General features: G+C 38.1%; 1 protein-coding gene across 2 annotated transcripts in view; it reads right to left on the bottom strand.

Moving 5' to 3' along the window:
- The window catches only part of Ube2q2 (ubiquitin conjugating enzyme E2 Q2), a 57913-nt gene that overhangs the window by 23823 nt on the left and 12271 nt on the right, over positions 1 to 21819 (bottom strand). The window contains exons 2-4 of one of the 2 annotated variants that reach the window (XM_051197508.1): positions 21337 to 21438; positions 16751 to 16855; positions 7618 to 7674 (exon numbers count right to left, since the gene is read on the bottom strand). In XM_051197508.1, the coding sequence (XP_051053465.1) occupies positions 7618 to 7674; positions 16751 to 16855; positions 21337 to 21438 (264 nt within the window). The remainder of the gene's footprint in view (positions 1 to 7617; positions 7675 to 16750; positions 16856 to 21336; positions 21439 to 21819) is intronic. The other variant, XM_051197510.1, reaches the window with a different exon arrangement.

Below are 21819 nucleotides of genomic sequence, written 5' to 3'. Positions count from 1 at the left end.
AAAAAAAAAAAAAAGCAAAAACAAACAAAAAACCCATGGAATATACAGGCTTTCCATGCTATCAGAATAGGAACTGAAACAGAAAATGCTAGAAAGGTTGTGAGATCTACATGTAGTGTTTCAAGTTTTCTGTGGTAAGCACCTATGGACTCCTATAATTAGGTGAAGTTTGTAGAAAAAGAATTTAAAAAATATTCATACATCAACATCTCTCAAAGCCCATTCTGCTCTTTTCCCATATCATCTCCTCTTACATATACAAAAATCTATGCCCAAGTTTTCTGATCCTAACTTTCTCTAAGCTTTATCTCTAAGCTTTAATAACCAAGATCTCTGCAGGAGTTTTTATTCACCACCTCCATTTTTCATGCAAATTAGACTGAAGGTTAATGAACACCTTCAATCCAAAGCAAATGCAATGGGTCTCCTTCAGCCCATTACAATCTATTCTTAATCAGATTCCACACAGGGCTTCATATCTTGAAGCTTCTCTCCCATCCTAGATGTGTTTTCTTCAAAATTTCAGCAAATACCTCCTTAGTCTATATTACTGCCTCTTCCTCCTCCTCCAACCTCAAGTCATTTCCATCCACACACTTTACCTGAATCTTAATCAACAAATCCTAATACCTCATTCTTTCTAAAACAACACTCACAGCACACTATTCTCTGCCTTATGGTCTTCTGATCAACCTTATGAAACAAAAATGTTTGTCTTTAACTCTCTGCATTTTCTACCCAGGACTCCACCTCCCCTCTCCCTAAAAGAATAGCATCCAGTACCAGGAAACACACCGCACCTGAGGTTACCCACACTAACAAGGACAAAATGGAAACCTTGTTCTTTTTACTTAATCTGACATCTCCTAAGTCACTTCCCTAAACATCACTGTCCCTAGTAAATCTTTCTTGTTGTTGCTATTTTTCAAGATAGGGTTTCTCTGTATAACAGCCCTGGCAGGCAGAGATCTATCTGGCTGCCTCTGCCTCCCAAGTGCTGGGATATGCACCATAAGATTGGCCCCTGTCAATCTTATGAGAAGAAAAAGAAAAGTACAAAACTTTTGAGTACAAAGTCTATTTCCCTGCATAAGAGGGGGGGAGGAGGGAGTTTAATGTCATGCAATTTATTCTACCTAAGTTAAACAGCATGAAAACAGTAAACAGCCTACCCACCAAATTAAATAACTTTAAGAATTATTCTATTCCCATATTTAAAAAAAAAAAAACCCTCTTTAGCTTTGAGATACTCTCAAAGTATACTTTAAATACTTTTTTTTTTCAAATAAAGTGAAGTCTGAATAAATTATAAGATCCAAAACAAAAACCAATTTTTTTTGGAGCTAAAGATCATGAAACTCATACATTTTATCTGGTCTATGGAGCACTGGATCTTCATTTTAAAACTTGAGTTTAACTAGGTGGGAGTGGCAAATGCCTTTAGCCCCAGCACTTGAGAGTCAGAGACAGGGACAGGCAGATCTCAGTAAGTTGGAGAGCCAGGAGTGTTACACAGAGAAACCTTGTCTTGAAAACCAAAAACTAAAACCACAAAACTTGCATTTAAATTCAAAGCTTCAAAATCTAAAAATCTATCAGTGACTTAATGCCTTGGAGTTGCTCCAAATTTTGCTATTTGACTGTTCCCTCTGAAAATCAGGAATGGTGATATGATGGTATTAAAAGAGGGCTTTCTGTTGCTGACAACACAACACACTTAAGACAGAGAACTCAGAAGACCTGAGCTGGATACCACCTGGAAGCCTCTGTCCTGCCCTGGATCTCACCTGGTGCCTCTCTCCTGCCCTGGATCTCACACGGATAGCTCTGTCTTGTCCCAGATCTCACTCACCTGGTACCTCTGTCCTGTCTAGCCTCCATGTTCCTAGTAAATACTATGTAAGCTGCCAAGAAGTGGAGCAATCCTCTTCAGGTACAAAACCTATGAAGAACAATTTCTATCATGGCAATATATGCATAAAGGTTCAATAAACTGTACTAGCATATTGGCAGCAATCAATAGTTGTCTATCTGAACTAAAGACCCACCTATCAGAAAGGAAATCATGCCTGGTACTGGGAACTTAGGCAGCTTTCCTGGCACTAATGAAGTCACAGACTTTAGAAAAAGAGTCAACTACAGCAACTTTACTAAACCACTGTAATTCCATACTACATTCTAAATCATCTTTTCCTCTTACCCACACTTGTAGCTACTATCCCTCATCAAAACAGCCTTTCTTTACAGCAAATGGAGAGAATCCAAGAAAACCATGACTAGACACAATGCAGAGATCAACAGATCCTGGGAATCCCAGACCCAGTGGAAACATCTACATCACAGCTTCACCATCTCCGGCTCAGTGAACATCACAGACAAGGGGGTAGAAAGACTGTTAAGATCCAAAGTAACAGAATAGATGAATAAACAAGACTAGAACAGTGTCAATATTAATGAACATATAATACAGAAGGAAAAAGACTTCAGAGGTTCCCACCCCTACACCAAGAATTACAAAGAACTACTGACTGCTGGAAGAGGGAAAATTAACCTCTAACAGGGGTGAGCCCCCTCATTGGTTATCCAATACAGAATGGTCAGCTTTGAAAGCAATTATACACAATCAACAAAAGCAAATACACACACACACACACATATATACACATCAATACATTCACTCAGCAAATATATAACCAATTATATATGCACAAGCAACAAAAGCAAATATACATTTATATATTTATATATTCATACTCAGCAAATATATTTGTGCATACAAATACATATATTCATACATACATACATTCCAATAATAATCAAAGAAAAAGAAGCTATCAACTTGGGAGTGGGGGAACATGGGAGGAGTTTAAGAGAAAGTAACTGGAAGGGGTTGGAGGAAGGAATGCAATGTAATTCTATTTCAATTAAGAACACAATATTATATAAAAATTAAGATTAAAAGTTCCAGGTGGTGGTGGCTCAAGCCTATAACCCCAGCACTCAGAAGTCAGAGGCAGGCAGATCACTGAGTTGGAAGTTAGCCTGTTCTATAGAGCAAGTTCCAAACAACTGGGGCTACAGAGAGACCCTGTCTTGAAAAATACACGATGAAAAGAAATATGGCCTGTAACAGATGATTAGGAAGCCCTCCTTCCTCAATAATGAATCAAACCTTCTATAAAGGAAGCTTAACAGATCATTTAGCTAGGCTATTCTCCTGTACTTTTGCTTTCTATCGTTTGAAGACACTGCACTCAAGTCCTCACAAGATGCTACATGCTAGTAAGAACCTGATTCTAAACTTCTCAGCTTTCAGAACTGTGCAAACACAAATTACCCATTCTTGAGTATTCTAATTCCATCAGCAGAAAGCCCTTAATTTTCAGTAAGAGATAATGTCACTGCTTCTAGCTAGCAGTCCCTATGATGTCCTCATAAAACTGTGTGTGTGTGTGTGTGTGTGTGTGTGTGTGTGTGTGTGTGTTTGTGTACATGCGTTCATGTGTGTAGGGGGGCCAAATATGCTGTGAAATTTTCCTTTAAACTGTGTAAGGATGTATCACTATGATTAGTTTAATAAAGAACTGAATGGCCATTAGCCATGCAGGAAGAGGTTAGGCAGGACTTCTGGAGACAGAGACCTATGGGAAGATGAAAGGAGAAGTCGACAGCCAGACACAGAGGGAGCAGGATGGGCAAAATGGAGATGAGGTAACAAGAGTATAGAAAAATATAGATTTAAATATATGGGTTGATTTAAGTGATGAGAGCTAGTGAGACAAGCCTAAGCTAGGACCAAGCTTTCACAATTAATAAGTTTCTATGTCATTTTTCTTGTGACCTGGTGGCCCAAAAAGAAAAATCCATTTACAAATGGCACACAATGTGTGGGGCTCAAATATCCAAACATAGGGCCTAAGAAAACTAAGAATAGTTCTGGACAACGAACTGAATCTAGCTTCCTAGTCCTGCAGTCTCTCAAGTGGCTGGTGCCTGGTGGTATACAGAGGCACGGACAGATGGCTACCAGCTGCTGCCTGAGGGCCTGAGCCACCCACCAGTGCCATGTGCTAAGCTGAGCCATACGGCAGCTGACATAGCAGTTTAAGATTGTCTCATGCCATCAGAGAACATTACAGATGCTCAGTAAAGACAGATCCACACGGGGAAAAAAAAAACAAACAAACAAACAAAAAAAACCCCACAACTCTGAACAGTTACAGTGTATTTAAAAAGTGTGGGTAGGCTTAAAAAAGAAAGAAAAATAGGTATAGACAGTTATAGAAAAAAGTAGTTTATAAACAATAAAATAAAAAGGAGAGGATAAAATAAAAGTTTAGCTACGTAAAGATGAAAAATCACAGTCTGAATCCTATATGGTATCTTGTTGACTTTAAAAGTTTGATTGCTAATGAACAAACAAAAGCTGCTGAAAGATTCTGGATTATGGAAACTGTTAAATTAAACCAGCCTATATGTTTTTTTTAAATGTCTTAACTTCAAAATGGAAGTCAAAAAATATGTTGCATTGGAGAAGAGATTACGCTTTTGTTTCCACAGAAAATGAAAGGCTGTAGATTTGTTCAAGGACAATAAACACCAGATTTGATTGGGGGAGACTCCCACCTCCCCTGAAAATCTTCCCTACAAAGAAATAAGCCTTAAAAAACTACAAGACAGGTGACATACATTTTACCTACTCAAACATAAAACAAAAAAAAAAAAAAAAAAAAAAAAAAAAAAATTCCTTGGCTAGTTGTATACAATGAACAGTCCATACTTGTGATCATGCAAATAAATATGCATGTTACCTTTAAAATTTTGTGTGTTTTCAGAGCAAGGGGACCAGACACAAATGAAAACAGTGGCCCAGGTGATCCAGCCTCTCAGAGTACCTTTGTAGCGTTTCCTCCGAGTTCTACATCCAGAACAGCTTCAAGGCTGCTGGCTGAGATGGTCCAGCCTCACAGACTATTTTAGCCAGGACTTCAGATAAGCCTTGCATTATCCCATCACACTAAGATGGACAACAGATTATCTCCCCCAGGCTTGACTGCTATCCTAATTTTCTCAGGTTTCATAAAGATGCTGTCACACACAGACAACAGGAAGCATTCTAGAGAACACAGAATTCTCATTCCCAAGAGATGGGTGGGTGGCTTTTGTTTGTCCAGTGGGTTATGGATGACTATAATCACTTATGGGGGTTGTTACAAATTGTTACTGGCCATGGTCAGGGAGAAAGCTTTCTAAAGGGAAAAAGGAGAATTTAATGAAATGATGAGATAAATGCTCAATCAAACCATAAGGAAACTTGCTCAACTAGGTTCATAGCAGCATTATTCATAACAGCCAGAACCTGGAAACAACCTAGATTCCCCTCAACCAAAGAATGGATAAAGAAAATGTGGTGTATCTACACCATGCTGTACTACTCAGTGGAAAAAACAAAATACAAAACAAAAGACAACGACATCATGAAATTTTGCAGACAAATTGATGAAATTAGAAAGAAGGGGGGGAAAAAATCATCCTGAGTGAGGCTACCCAGACTCAGAAAGACAAACACAGTATGTACTCACTCACAAATGATTATATGTAAAGCAAAAGCAAATCAAAGGATAACCAGGCCACAATTCCCAGCCCTGAAGAAGTTATATTACCGGGGGGGGGGGGGGGGCGAGAAGAAGGGATGGTGGGATAAGAGCATGAGGAATCAGGATGGTCAAGTTGGAGGTGGGACAGAGAAAAAGTGTAATGAAAGAGGTATCTTGGTAGAAGGGGGCCACTGTGGGGTTAGGAAGAAACCTGGTGCCAGGGAAACTCCCAGGAACCTACAAGGATGACCCCAGGTAAGAGTACTAGCAATAGTGGACAGGATGCCTGAACTGGCCTGGCCTCCCTCTTGTAATCAGATTGTCATGGAGGCTTTGTCCAGTACCTGATGGAAGTAGATGCAGAGATCCACAACTAAGCATTCCATATAGAATTTGCTCTCCTTATGGCAAAAGCAAGACACTGGGCAAAGAAAGTGCCCTTGCCTCAATTGCTGACAGTATACTGTCCAAATTGGACCAGCAGGACACAAAGGAAAGCATCTGCCGAGCTTTGCCAGGATAGCACAGTCCTTCAAAAATTTCCTGCTTCACAAAAAAGTCTGTCAGATGTTCTAGGCCTGTAGTCCGAAGATAGATGACCCAACATTGCAGAGGAACCCTAGAGGGACTGTCCAGGCAGGCAGATGTTTCTGTTATTTCATATTTCTGGAAGCTGCTTGCTCTGTACTTCCTGTTTCCTTGGGTAATTATATCCTTCAAGGGTCTTTGATAGAGTTAATAGTTTTCCTCAGTTTAGTTATAATAGAAGGTAAATTAGGTACAAAACTTTGGATTCACCAAGATAGTATTAATAACGGAGTATTTTCTCTGAATTTGCCAAATGCAAATTACATTGTAAATGAAATTCTTACCTGATAACGTTCTTATTATGTATAGTTTTACTATGTTAGAGTTAAGCCTTTCCTTTTTATTTAGACTAAAAAATGGGGGGAGGGATGTTGTGGAATATTCCTTTACAGTGTGTGAAGATGTGTTACTGTGGTTAGTTTAATAAAGAGCTGAAAGGCCATTAGCTATGCAGGAAGAGGTTAAGTGGGACTTCTGGGGACAGAGAGCTCCAGAAAGATGAAAGGAGGAGTTGACAGCCAGACACAGAGGGAGCAGGATGGGCAAAATGGAGTTGAGGTATGGAAGAATATAGATTAAAAATACGGGTTAATTTAAATGATAAGAGCTAGTGGGACAAGCCTAAGCTAAGGCCAAGCTTTCAAAATTAGTAAGTCTCCATGTCATTTTTTGTGAGCTGGTAGCCCAAAAAGAAAAAAATCCGTTTACACAAATGTTAACTCTTCCTCAATCACTCTCCACCTTGTCTTTTTCAGACAGAGTCTCACTGAGTCTGGGTCTAGCTGATTGGCTGGCTTAAAGAGCCACAGGGATCCTCCTGTCTCCACCTCCCCAGAGCTGGAGTTACAGATGCCAGATGTACCACCTAGCTTCTTTTTGTTTTTAACATAAGTGCTGGAGAAGTCCTCATGCTTGCATAGCAAGCACTTTACTGACAGGTATCTTCCCAGCTGTAAAAACAAATGTTAAACTTAGTAGTTCTTCCTAAAAATAACCAAATTATAAGCTAAATAAATGTAAACAGATTTTTACTGCCCTCAGATAAAATAATTTTTTCAAATGCATATCACTAATTAGATGCAAAGCCAGGGTTTAGAAAGTATATCCCATCTGAAATACAAATGTTATTCAATATTAACATTACTCAAAAGAGAAGATTAAAGAATTAATAAAGTGTATCAAACATTAATATATTCATGAGATGCGAGCCAGTGAGATGTATGGCTCAGCCCCCAAGCAACTACCCCCAAGTTTAATGACTTGAGTTCAATCCTTGAACCCACATGGTAGAGAGAATGGACATCCAAATAATCCTCTGCATAGTACAAACACCCCCCACACACACATTCATGGGCACATACACCAAAACTAGTAAAAATTAAATGAACATTTTAAAATATTCACAAAATATTATTCTTATATAAGTACCTACTTCAGCCATCTCTTCCTCCTCTTCCTCTTCTGAAGTCACCTCTTCAGTTGTCCCATTCTGAAACAGAGAAAGAATGTGCCAAAGCTACACAGAACACAGACACACAGAACACATCAGAAAGCTAGCCACTATTAACCACTGTCACTGCAGTCCCATGAGCAGGGCTTATTAAAATTAAAGGATTTAATTTTTAAGTCAATCCAATGTAGCAGATGCTTTAAGAATAAACAAAGGCAATCAAATATAAAGGAAATTAAAAAACTAAAATATAACCTTATTTTACAAAACATTTAAATAGCTATGTGTATATGGCCAAAGGGTTCTGCATATAAATAATAAATAATAATAATAAATGCTCCAAATTATTCTTTTCCTTTATCTATCTATCTCTCTTTAATCTGGAAAACCTTAATCTTTCAATAAATTTACATGCCTTACATTTTAAATGGTCAAGTATGTCAAAAAGACATGGACACTTTGTAAGGCTGAAAAGTGGCTGAAGCACTCAGTCTACCTGCTACAGAAAACTTCCTTTAAGACACAGTTTTACTACTCATTCACACAGGAGGGCCTTCATACACAGTAGTACATCAAGTCTCCTGCCAGAGCAAAGTTTTCCAGCTGTCAATATGGAAATATATCTGTACTCATAAAGGTGGGTTTAGATTGGGACCCAGAATAGCTAAAATATCAAGAAACTAGGGCCCAGAAATCAAATCAGACGAACCAGGATCTCAGCAGCCTCAAGGTATCTGTTCTTAGATGCTCTAAGAGTACAAGTCATAAGAAAAAAACTCATTACCACAGAGTGAGAGAAAGCCTTCACAATCAGTGACCTGGAAAGACTATATGCAAGTACAGACACAATAAGCGTGGGCTTGTTTTACATCCGAATCCCTTTAGACACTTATTATTCCTTTCCTTGGAACTAAATGAGAAAAGCAAGCAGTTCCCAAAATTATTGTGGTTCACCCTTTTCTTCATTTCTAAACCAAATTATTTTTGGTATTTTGTCAAAAACAAAAAGAACATAGTTCCCAAATAGTCCCAAGGTCCCAAATACAAGTCTGAGTTTAGTATGAGTGAAAAGCATTTTTGGAATGCTAATTTCAGAATCTGTCTTCAATGCACTTTAATGCAAGAGTTAAGAGACCATTACAGAAAGACAAAACCAATCAAAATAAAAAGAACAAACATGTAAGCTGGTGGCAGTTTCCAGCCCCAACTGACACATCTATAACACAACTCCTGTATCCAAGGCTCAGGGTCATAGCAAAAAAGGGCAGTAAGACTGTAAGCACCAGAGGAAAGAAAAGAAGTTTGCTGTGAGATTTTGGTCTCCTAGAAATATCACAGAAGCTATATCCATGAAGTCTTCTTACCTTCCTAGCTACCTAAATAAGACCTGAGCAAGAATGACATCAATAGAAATGCTAACATAGAAGGGCGACTCTCATAGGACCTAAACAAAGAACTATATCAAAGAAATAATCCTCCCCATGGATGAGGACACCAACTGATTGACCACATGGTCAGCCCTGAAAAACATATACTACAAGTGACCATCAAACTAGTGCCTGCCTAACATTTTATAAATGAGAAAGCTGAGCAATCCTCTTCCCCAAAGGATAAGTAATTTGACATAAACACAAAATCCTCATTTCAACGTGTAGGCAGGCTTTTTTTCTGAAAACAAGCATAGTAGCTCAAGGCAGTAGTCCCAGCACTGAGAGACTGATGTGAGTTTAAGGTCAGCTACATAGTAAGTTCTAGGACAGCCTGAGCAGTGAATAGAAACCCTGCCGCAAAACAGGGGTTGGGGGAGGTGAGACTTTGATAAAAATGACATTGCTACACTAGAAAAATAAATAATACGCAGACCCACAACTACAGGGTAGCAACAGACAGAAAGCTGACGGATCCTGCTGTTGCTAACAAGTTTTAGCCACCCTGGCACTAAAGCTAACAGGATGAACTGCTGTTAAGTTGTCCTGTTTTAAGGATCACTCTACTCTACAGCAACCCTATCTACCCTGATGGCCTCTACTATGAGTGTTAGAGCCAAAGAGAAAGCAAGAAATCATCTTATGATAACTCAACACAACAATAGAATATCATAACAGATGCAGGAATTGGAAACCCCGCCTGCCAAGACCTCCCCATCCTCTGGCTTCAGGTGAGTGCAGATTCTACGCATTGAACAGCAAAGAAAAATAACTATCCTTGTATACCTCTATCAACAACTGGTACTGACTGATGTCATCCATATCTTTCCTATAAATGAGCAAATAACCAAGTAGCATAAATAGAAAACTGATCCACAAAGAAAAGCCACAAATGGGCTAGAGCTGCTCTTCCAGATGTCCTGAGTTCAATTCCCAACAACCACACAACCATCTGTAATGAAATCTGGTGTCCTCTTCTGAAATAAAGGGGTACATGCAGATGGAGCACACATACTAAAATAAGCATCTTAAAAAAAAAAAAAAAAAAAAAAAAAAAGTTGGAGAGGGAGGGAAGGAAGGAAGGAAGGGAGGAAATGAAAACCACAAGTGACCTGAGGCAAGACAAACTAACTGGAATCATTAGCACTGTTGAGAACCAGTTATTATTTAAAAAAAAAAAAAAAAAAAAAAAAAAAAAAAGCCAACAACCAACTGCCTCCTTTGAATAAATCTTTTCTAATGAAGACGACCAAATTGACAAGAATATGAAGAAAGAAAATGAGTACAAGCCTGAGGAGTTAGAAATAAAGCATTTTAGGGATGCGGAAGACAAGAATACAAAGGTCTAATATTCATCCACAGAATGAAAGGAAAAATATGAACGGAAAAGAGACAACTAGTGGCAAATGCTGAGAAAGAGTTTAGAATACTAAGTATCTCTGGATACCCTAAAAAAATACTGAGAAGCAAAACAGAGTCCACTTCTTTAGAGTTAAAGAGGAAACCAAACCAACATTCAGGCAGGAAAAATGAAATACACAGAAAAAGGAATCACACAGTCATTGGAGTTTCATCTGTAACAATAAATAGCAGAGGTGGAATGCAGCTTAGAACTCTGTAACTAGCTCCGTTCAGACAGAGCTATGTGTGTGAGTGCACATTTGTGCACACCGTGGATCCCCACACCAACACAATTACTATGCTAAAAACCGATACCAAGTACACAACACTCTCCATGCATACCATACACATCTCCATAAACCAAACCTTTTGAGGAAAAACACAACTACAATATATTATCTAGGGATCTGCCTGGGAGTAGCAAGAACAGGAATTACACCATTGGCAAAGTCTATGTAACTGCTGATAATGAAGTTGAGAGGTCACATGTACTGACAAACAAAAACCAAATTAGTTACAAAGTCACCTGAAAAATATTTGAAAGTCCTGTCTAGATAACTCTTTGAGTTAAGAAAAGAAAAAAAAAGACATTCATGTCTTAGCAAAGTAACTCCTCAGTATGTACCCCAGATAGGAGTATCCAGAAATACAAAAAAAGATAATCCACAATGGGATTCCGGGGGTGGGGGTGGGGGGTGGGGGGCACACCACCTAGAAACAACTTAAACTTCCACCAACACTCAAATGGCAAAAGAGTAAATATTCTGGTATATCTGAACAATGGATAAATATAACAATGAAAAAAGGAACTGCAAAGGAAAACATGCAATATATATCATGACTCTTAACATGGAGCTCAAAAAACAGGCAACACTAAAATTATATATAAGAATGCGCATACAAACGATAAAACCAGATAAAATAAGGGAAGATGGCTAGCTATAAAGACCTGAAGGAGTATGCTGAAGGCTTTCTGTTGTGCCAACAGCTCCCAGGGACTCGATGTAATTAAACATTGTGCCAAGCTTAAAAGTTTTTTGTTTTTTATTTTCAACATATATTGTATTTCATACTATAGGTCTTTTTGTTTTGTTTTGTTTTTCAAGACAGGGTTTCTCTATGTATCTTTAAAGCCTGTCCTGGAACTAGCTCTGTAGACCAGGCTGGCCTCAAACTTAGAGATCTATCTGCCTGCCTCTACCTCCAGAGTGCTGGGATTAAAGGTAACAGCCACCTGACTCATACTTAATAGGCATGTGAATAAATGGTGAAACAGATTTAAGAAATACAAGCTATTCAAAACACACACTAATATGTTAACCTTGTATAAGGAAGTCAACCAGCACTCAAAGACAATATCTAGCTTTGCATGTGTTAAGAAATCAGTTTTAACAGTTGAGAAGATGACTCAGTGAGTAATGTACTTGCCATGTAAGCATAAGGGCCTAAGTACAGATCCTCAGTACCCATGTCCAACATGACAGATTCCTAGGGCTTGCTGTACAGCCAGCCTCACCTACTGAATACAGTTCCAGACCAGTGAGAATCTCTGTCTCAAACAAAGGGGGTGAGGCAGCCTCAACAATTAAGAGAATTATCAACCAACCCAGATTAGGTTTGCCGCACCTACATGGTGCCTCACAACCCACTGTAACTCCAATTACAGGGATTCTGGTGCCCTCTTCTGGCCTCCAAGACACCAGGCACAACTACAGAGCACTTACATACAGGTAAAAGAGACACGTACACATAAAGTAAAACTAAATTTTAAGAAAAATAAAAAGGATGAGCATCTGAGAAACACCCATGGTTGTTCTCTGGCCTCCACACAGAACATGCATACACACATACATACAGAGAAGCATTTTAATAATAACGATCCATTAAAAGCAGAAGGTAGAAATAATTAAAATACAGAGGGAAGGGAGAAGGAAAAAAAAGGGGGGAAAAACATATTACATTTTAAAAAAGAACTGATTCTTCTGGGTCTAAGGTGTAGACAAGCATCTGGTTAATCATCAGGATAAAGAAATTTCAGAATTGCATCAGGCTTGAATGTGTTTTCTACCTCAGCAGTACTGACATAGTCAACCAGCTACCATGTTGTGGGGTTCTATGCCTCATCGTAGTACTTTAAAAGCAGTCTATCAAATCACAAAGGGCCAACAGCACCCCACCTCTCTGCTACAGTTAGTGATGACACCCCAAAATGCTTCCAGGTATTTCTAAATGTCCCCTGGAAGCAAAATTGCTCTTGCTTGAAATTTACTAAATTTAAAACTATATTGTGGGGAAAGAAGATGCAAAGCTTCCTGAGGGCCTACATAGGAACAAATTCATTCTACAATCTCAGAGTCTAAGTAAGAATAATAATAATAATAAAATTACCATAGCTATACTGGCAATGTTTATTTAAAAATGCAAAGATGATTCAAAATCAGGGCATTTTGTTACATAATTCATAAATAATCTTAGATATCTACATTAGCCTCTCATGTACACTCAGGAAAACAAGACAGACTTCAGGTCCAGGATATAGCGTAGGTTTAAAAACACACACACACACACACACACACACACACAAAACCCACAGATACTCTAGGAAATAAAACTTGAACAGATACAAAAATAAAACCCTTTTCTCATTATCTTTCGTTAGGCTCCACTAAATTACGAAAGAATAAACACCATATATGTACAAATCTTAAAAAGCAAAAGGAACGGGCTGACCAGGAGCAGTAAGACTCTATCTACTTCCATTAGACTGCAAACAGGAACTAACTAATCAGTGGAGTTCACAAGTAAAGTTGCAGGACAAGAGTAGATATGTATAAAACACCCTGAAGAGGACACCAAATGCACTGCAACAGGGACAGCAGGCAGGACAGAAACCTACATTACCCATTTCCACCTCCTTAAGCAGAACCTGGGAAGATTTATCTATCAGATAAAGTCCATCTCCAGAGTAACTGGAGCCATCATTTATTTACCCAACAGAAAAGTAGGGGGAATGAGTGGCTGGGAATCAGCATAAATTCCCCCTATAGCTATAAGGTGACAAGTCTTTGCTACAAAGAGTGCCAAATCATCCATTTGGTACAAAAGAAAGGTATGTGAAAAATTAGAATATGGATGAGCAAACACAGAATACAAAATATTTGTGGACAGGCTAATTTACAATGTATAAAACAAGACATGATTAAACTGAGAAAATACATAGTAAATAAAAAATATAAACACTAGGAAGGACCAAAGCGTCAAAACACACAGCTTCATGAAATCTATCACATCTAGACAATCAATACAGAATGCTACGGAGAAAGGATAATCAGAAGCTCCTGAGCTCTGGCTCACATTCACAGACTGGAGAAGAATCACACCCCCAGGCATTTAAAACCCATGGTGTCCCAGCCCACAGTGAACCTGGGCTGGCCTGAGACTTGCTTTAACTCACAGACCACTACATCTGCTCCAGGTTTACACCTTAAGAATGTCCAGCAACTCCCACTCTTGTGTTCTTGAGGATTTCCAAACGGCCTCTGAAGAAACAGAAGCCTTATGAAGAGGCCCTAGAGGATGGTGCCATGGACAGTAAAAAGGCATGTGAAGACATGCCAAAGATGCCAGATACACGAGGAGGGGGAAGGGGGACCATGCTGGATACCTGAATGCAGCTTGGGATAAACATCACACTAGTTGTCTACGTCCATACTATGCTGAACATGTCACCACAGGGCCACACAGTAATAATCAATATGCTGAATGGGACACTGCATGACTACAAAGTAATAATCCAATCACCAAATGAAGCCAGCAGACACTACCCAGCTAAGCCTAGCTAACCCATCCAATAGTAAAGATTACCATTGTAAGGCATTACGATCTTTGAGTTTTTTGACTTTGTTTTTAATTTTTTTCAGGTAAGGTCTTACTGTGTAGCCCCAATTGGCCTCAAATTCAAGAATTTGTCTGTCTCTGCTCCCCAAGTGCTGGGATCTAAGGTGTGAGTCACCATGCCTAACCTGTTTTTGTGTTTTGAGACAGGGTCTTCACTTGTAGGTTAGGGTGGCCTCAACTCCTCTTCACCCTGCCTCAGTCTCCTGAGTGCTGAGGTTATAAACATGTACTAACACATCCAGCTCTAAACCACTAAATTTTGAGAAAATGAGGTAAACAGAGATACATAATAAAAACAAAACAGGTGCTAAGTGGTTAAGAGAACTTGCTGCTCTTGCAGAGGGCTACGGTTTGATTCCCAGCACCCACACTTGAGCTCACAACCATCTGTAACTCCATTTCCAGTGAACCCAACGGAGTCTTCTGATCTCTACTACACACATATGGTGCACATCCATACATGTAGGCAAAACACTCATATACATAAAAATGCTTATTGTTTAAAACCTTAAAGTTATTACTGTCCATGTAAAAAATAGCAAAAAGTCAAAAGAGCAGAAAGACTTTAAGAGAAAAAGTGAAATGTCTCAGTGAATAAAGATGTCCCATGCCAAACCTAACCACAAGGGTTTGCTCCCTGGAACTCAGATGATGGAAAGAAAGAACCAATTCCTGTAATGTGCATACCAACACATACACACAAATAAAAATATAATAAAATTAACAACAAGAATATAATATGAAAGATATAAAGTCTCAAACTAAGAGATCTAAAATCTAAAAGTAGCCAGGCATGGTGGCACAAGCCTGTAATTCTAGCATTCAGGGTGTAAAGACAAGAGGGTCTTCAGCCACAGCTACCTATGGATTTTTGAGACCAGGTTGAACTACTTAAGATCTTGTCTCCAGAAAGAATAAAAACAAAAATTTAAAAGCCCAACCAGTAAACTCTAAACAAAATGGAAAAGCTAACACACAAAATATACAACAAAGTTTAAGACTCAAATTTGAAAAGGAATATCCTTACTGAATTCCCAGCACAATGAAGAAAAAAGACCCAAGCTAAGGACACCATTGAATTACTTCACTTCACCAAAGAAAGCACAAATTCCCTGAAGCCACCAGAGAAAGAGTCATGCCTGAGTAAGATCCCAGATGGCATTAGCTTCAGCGGCACCACTGGATGGAAGGCAACAGCACACTCTTGAAAAAGTTTCAACTTAGATTATGAATTTAATCAAATACTAAATAAGAAGAGAACATAACAGCAGTTAATACTTACTAATGATGTCCCAAATAATTCACATGTACTTCACTGATCCTATATTTTTAGAATATCTCACTGTGCTGCCAAAATACTATTGTAAGTACTTTGTGCAAATGAGAAATGACCAGTGTTTAGGAGAATGGCCCAAGAACCCATGAACTTAAGCCAGTAAGCAAAACCGAAATTTAAGAACATTGTGGGCTTGTTCTGAAACCCTAACTCAGAACCAGATTTTTCAAAAGCTAACTTGGAAAATATATCATTCTTTCATGCTTTGACTCTTATCTGACCATGTAATAGACACAAACAAGAAAGGAAACAACCAACAAAGGTGACAGGAGATCCAGGGATTAGTAAATTCACTCCAGGAGAGCAGACAAGAAAAATCGAGGTGACAGTGTACAGCCAGGCCAGAGAACAGCTCATAAGGACTAATGCGGAAGAGCCAACGTCTCCAAAGAGAGAGAATCACAGAATAAGAATAAATTTTAGAAGCTAAAAAGTATTACTATAAAAAGGACACTAAGAAACAAAAGATGGCAAAAGTAAAGAAATGCCCTAACAGAAAACATGGCTCTACAACGTCCTAATGGTAAACTGATTACTCCTAACTGAATAGTGCTTTAGAAGCATTGAGTGATTAAGTAGATTGTATAAAAGCTAAATCTTGATTTGTTACGATAAAAAGTCAGTAACTGATAGATAAATAGATAAGTCTAAAAGTCATGAGTGATTGCTGAATTGGTGGAAATTTGCACTGCTTGGGAGAGATAACTTTGCATTAGACCTTAAGAAGCACAAACAGATATATGGACATGATATGTCAAGGGAAGGTAACTGACTAAACAAGCAAACAATCAAAGAAGAAACACAGAAATCAGAGAAATTTTAACATAAACCAAAATGGTGAGGTCAAGGAGCAAGCGCTCACCTATCACAGTAAAATACAAGCAACTCCAAGACATGAAAAGGCTGTTTCGTACCTAAAGCAAAGCAATATACTAGGGACACAAAACTAACTTCCAAATAGATTGTATAATAATTTTAAGTTTTTAAGTTATCCTAGTTTAACTTTTGATTAGACAATTGATTTCAGCTCAACACTAGAGAATGTGTACTTTACCTGACCCGTGGGTAGTGGTTGATCTAGCATCTCAACATCCAGGTGCTTAGGAAGGTTATATAATCTGCAGAGTTCACATATCAACCACTTCAATTGCTGACGAAGCTACAAAACACATTTCAGTAAATAAGCATTATGTTAAAGAGCCCTTAGAAGACATTGAATAATGCTACAACTACTGTTAATCAATCCAGAAGGAAATGAAAATGTGCCCCTGCTCAACTACAGCCTACGGATGGAGCAACAGTCTTTATACATTTTAGAGCTGCTAACATAAGAAAATCACTATTTTAAAAAATTACTACAACTTAGCATATCCTTACAACATGGTAACTAGAAAATAACACCAACAAAAAGGCACAGAAGAAAAGTTCAGACATTTGTCTAGTGTCTAGTTGCTAACATCTTAGAAACTTGCAGCTGTAGACAAGAGAACATTAATGCATTCATAAAAGACTATAAAAATCCTAAAGGAAATGTTGCACGTGGATTATGACATTACATATGCAACAGTCACATTTGTTTAAAACTATAGAGACAAATGGCACCTAGTAGATTGAGCCCTGAAATAAATAACCTAATATACATAAGCCCCTGGCTTTAGTCTCCCCATCTGCAAAACAAGGCTTCTCAAGACAGACAATAAGGAGTAAATTAAAATTACGCCTCTCCAAAAGAAAAGACAGAAATCATTGGGAAAACCGCTATATTAGAATAGCTCTTTAAATTTCCATTTTAAAATTGTGTAGGTATATATACTTTAAGAAAATAAACAAGGAAAATTATGTATAAACATACTTTTCATTATTACAGGCTTTTCCCCAATATAGAAGATGAGCAATACTTAGAACAGTTATCTCAATGTCTCTGCCCAAGAAAAGACACAAAGAAGAAGCAGGTCCATGGAGGACTAAGAAAACAGAATTAGAATGGGTTAAACCCAGCAAAGAACAAGCCCTTCCAAAATGGATAAGGACCAAGTGGACATGGGAAAAAGCTAAACACTAAATTAGACCAAACAAATATCCTCATGCTTAAAGGGAAGCAAAGGGCCCACCATTATGGATTTGTTATCTATCCAAAAAGCTAGAATATGTGTAAGCACATAATGAGATGAGACAGGGTGACCAGGACACAGGCATGATCTTATCCTGGCACAGGATCCTGCAGGAGGACTGTAGACAGCAGCAGTGTGATGGCATCATGCCAAGCAACAGAAATAACAGGGAGTACATCTTCCAGGAAGTTAAATTTTTAACACTACCCTCCTCTTCAGGGACTGTGGAAGAAACTAAGACCACAGGGAGTAACTAAATATTTAGAAGGCAGATAGACAAGGCTTACTAGAGAGTTTACAGTTTGGGAAACAGAAGTATAAAAAAGAACTCTTAAGTTCCCAGGGCCAGGCACAGATGACCAGTGTTATTATTTCATTTCTACAAAGAGAATCAGTGAGAGAAAGCATGATGGGCTGATAAGAGATAAATGTAAACGGATATTCACATTCCATGGCACATCCAAGCAAGATCCCCTGGACACAGGGGATCTATATACATTAAGTGTATGGATTTCAAACTCTGAAGAAAAATTTTGGCTAGAGATGCAGATTTAGAAATCCCTGTAATAAATAAAGTATAACTTAAGCAATGAGAGTAAAAGAGCTTACACAGAGAAACCATAGAATAAAAAGATAATAAAGAGACATACCAAGGAAGAGTTCCTCAGAGGTGACCAAGACAAGATAATCAGAAATGGAGCCAGGGAATGGTGGTCTCATAAAAGTTCCCACTGGGTTAGCAATTCACACAGGACAGACATATCTTGTCTTTAAATACACATCACATCACAGGGCTTCATAGAGAAGCCAATCAATATTCTTAAAGTATTTTTCTGTGTTCTGCTAACAGCTTCCTACATTTACAGGAAGGAAGAAGTAAACACAGCAAAAGCCAGTACTAGTATATATTTTACAACCCTGCATGCAGAAGAGGGCAATTACACAATATTCTATGCCTTGATTTTTACTTATTACAACATCCTATGTGTACTACGGGAAAAGGCTGGCTGCACTTTTTTTTATTGCAGTATCCAACTATATATCACATTTTTAAAAATTTAACACTTCTTTTATTGGTGGGCATCAAACAATACATGTTCGTGGAAGAATATTTCAACCACAAAAAAAACTGGGTACTAAAAAAGGAGCCACTGGATTGGACAAGTAAGAAATAAATATCCATCCAATAGTAGAATCTACACTATAATAAATTTTAAAAATCAAAACAAAACAACTATTCTCTCTAGAAACCAGGTTATGGCAGAGGCTATAAGAGTAAAAACATGTTTTTTTCCCTTCACTATTTAATTTGGTCAAGTGTTAAGTCCTATTCTATTTAACTTAACAAGTTTGTTTTATTTTTCATAGTACCAGGGATTTTGCCTAGGACCCTGCACAAGGTAAATGAGCATTCTCCTGCTGAGTTGTAATTTCAACCATCTTTTTAACTTTTGAGACAAGAGCTCAATGGGTTGACTAGCCTTAAACTTGCAAAGTAGCTACGATTATGGGCCTGTGCCACTGGGCCTGGCTCAGAAGCAATTTGAGGAGGGACAGAGGGCTATGTCTGTCTGTTTTTCCCATCACCACTCACGTCAACATGTATCAGCCTGTCTTTTAATTACCTCCTACTTTCATGGCTCTTAAGAATTGAACACTTTTAAATCTTTTCAAACTTACATTCACTCTTTTTTTGTGTGTGTGTTTTATTATTTATTCTTAGAGTCACTCTGTCAAAACAGAAACAAATCCGTTGGTTGTTAGGCATGGTGACACAGCCTGCATGCAGTCCCACTACTGGAAAGGCTGAGACACAAGGCTTGCACGTGAACTACACAGCAAGATCCCGTCTTTAAAAACCAAAATAAGTAAGTCATTTTTAGTGACACTGTGTTAGATTTATAAATATAAGGACATGGAGATAAGTGGCATTTGTAACATCTCAGACATCTATCTGCTCACCCAGGAATATTATATCTAAGTCATTACATTCTGCTGAGCAAAATCATGTAGTTTTCTTCATATAAGTTTATTCCTAGGTGTTTAATTTCAGTAAAATACCACTGTATTTTGGATCTGGTAATCAGTAATATTTGGAATACTACAGATTTTTATAAAACATTATTTCAATAAATCAATTTAGTTGTTTTTCTCCAGCTGGCCACTTTACAGGTTATAGGGATCTGAGAAGGGTATTTTTAAAAAACCATGACATCTACAAAGAACAATTATTTTTTCCATAAGAATTTAATAACATCATGGAAAAAATACAGTAAGTTCAAAAGGGATATAAAACTATGGATTATAACCCCAATTATTTAAAGACATATGATATGGTGTATGTATTTTGCTAGCAAAGAAAACACTGGCAGAAAATATCCATTGTGTCAACAGTGGTTGTATTAGGTAAAAAGTTATAGGAAAGTTAAATGTCCTCTTTGTTTGTCTACAACTTATTAGTTTTCTCAAAATAAGTAAAATACTAGTTTACAATCAAAGAGTAAACATTTTTAGTTTAGAAAAATGAAAGGATACTTTTTACGTGTGTGTGTGTTTGTGTGTGTGTGTGTGTGTGTGTGTGTGTGTGTGTGTGTATACACCTGAGTTCAGTGCCTATAGAGACTAAAAATCATCAGACTCCCTGGAGCTAAAGTTACAAGCAGTTGTAAAACTGCCTGTCCAAACTGAATGCTGGGAACTGACCTCAAGTCCTCTGAAAGTCCAGGAAGTGCTCTGAACTCCTGGGCCATCTCTCCAGCCCCAAAAGGCGGTTATCTCTTTACACAGTGGTTCCTCTTTACCCCCAGATAAGCACTCTACAATTCCAGGTTTCCAAGGTTAACCAAGGTCCACATATGCTAACTGGAAGTAAACAACTTTTAAAGTTACTTAACATGGAGCCTGTTGTCATTGTTCTGCCTTACTACTGGCTACTATTAATCTGTTAGTGTACAAAGTACTGAAGAAAACATGTTTATATAGAGCTCAGAGCCACCCATAGATCTGGGCTTCTACTAGGGGTCTTGGAATGTGTGAACACGGGAACAAACAAAAACAAACAAACCTTTCTTCAGTAAATTTGGGCTTTTTCTGCAGATACGTGAGCCCTCACCAGCATAGGAAACCCCTCCTCACATCAGTTCTGCTGCTATTCTATCACTACATCCCTTCACATCTACAGTGGCCTTTCTCTCTCCACCGTCCTTTCTCACCTCTCCCAAAAGCCTATCAAAAGTGTCTGCTTTGTTAAAAGTTAGAATGAAAGAAAAAAGAGAGCCTCAATTCCTAATGTGGACAGGAACTTTCTATGGAAAGAAGGAGATGAACTTCAAAAGCTGTTGTGTCTAAGCTCCCTAAATTGTAATTACTAAACATGCTGTAACAACTGTGTTACAATCTAAAGAGGGATGGAAAATATCAGGAAAAGGAAATAAATGAAGTAGATTTTTATCATATTAACTCTTAATACTTAATTTCTATTATAAGACCATGAGAAGGCAAAAAAGGAAAGACTGGTTTATCTCCTTACCAAATTGTTGTTCTTAGTATCCTCTAGGCGTTCCAGAACTGATGTTAGATTTGGGTCATCAGAGTCCACAAACCATATTGGTGAAGAAGACGGGTAAGATTCCTGTTATAAAGACAGCAGGTGAAAAACACTTACAAACAGATCAACCCAGACAGGCAGTTAAAACCACACCACTAAGCAGCGGGATTAAGATCCACATAAAATGCACCAAAGGAAGAAAGGAGACACTGAAATTCATGTGAAGGGACCAGACTCCTCTGTCGAATTTAAAAATTTAAGTTGCTAAGTTTATGACGGCTCAATCTTTCCTAGCCCACGTGATATAATTTGTAAGTTTAAAAAGAGACAACAGGACTTTACCCAATTGAGCTGGATGATTAAAAAACCAGACATACTGTAAGAAATGCTTTTATCAAAGGGGAGGAAATGTATCCAAATGCCACTGAAGACTTGTAACAACAGCAGGTCTGTCATGACCTACTT

The sequence above is a fragment of the Phodopus roborovskii genome, unplaced genomic scaffold (genome assembly GCF_943737965.1).
Source record: "Phodopus roborovskii unplaced genomic scaffold, PHOROB, whole genome shotgun sequence".
Lineage (NCBI taxonomy): Eukaryota > Metazoa > Chordata > Mammalia > Rodentia > Cricetidae > Phodopus > Phodopus roborovskii.
This window is presented reverse-complemented; position numbering and strand designations above follow the sequence as displayed.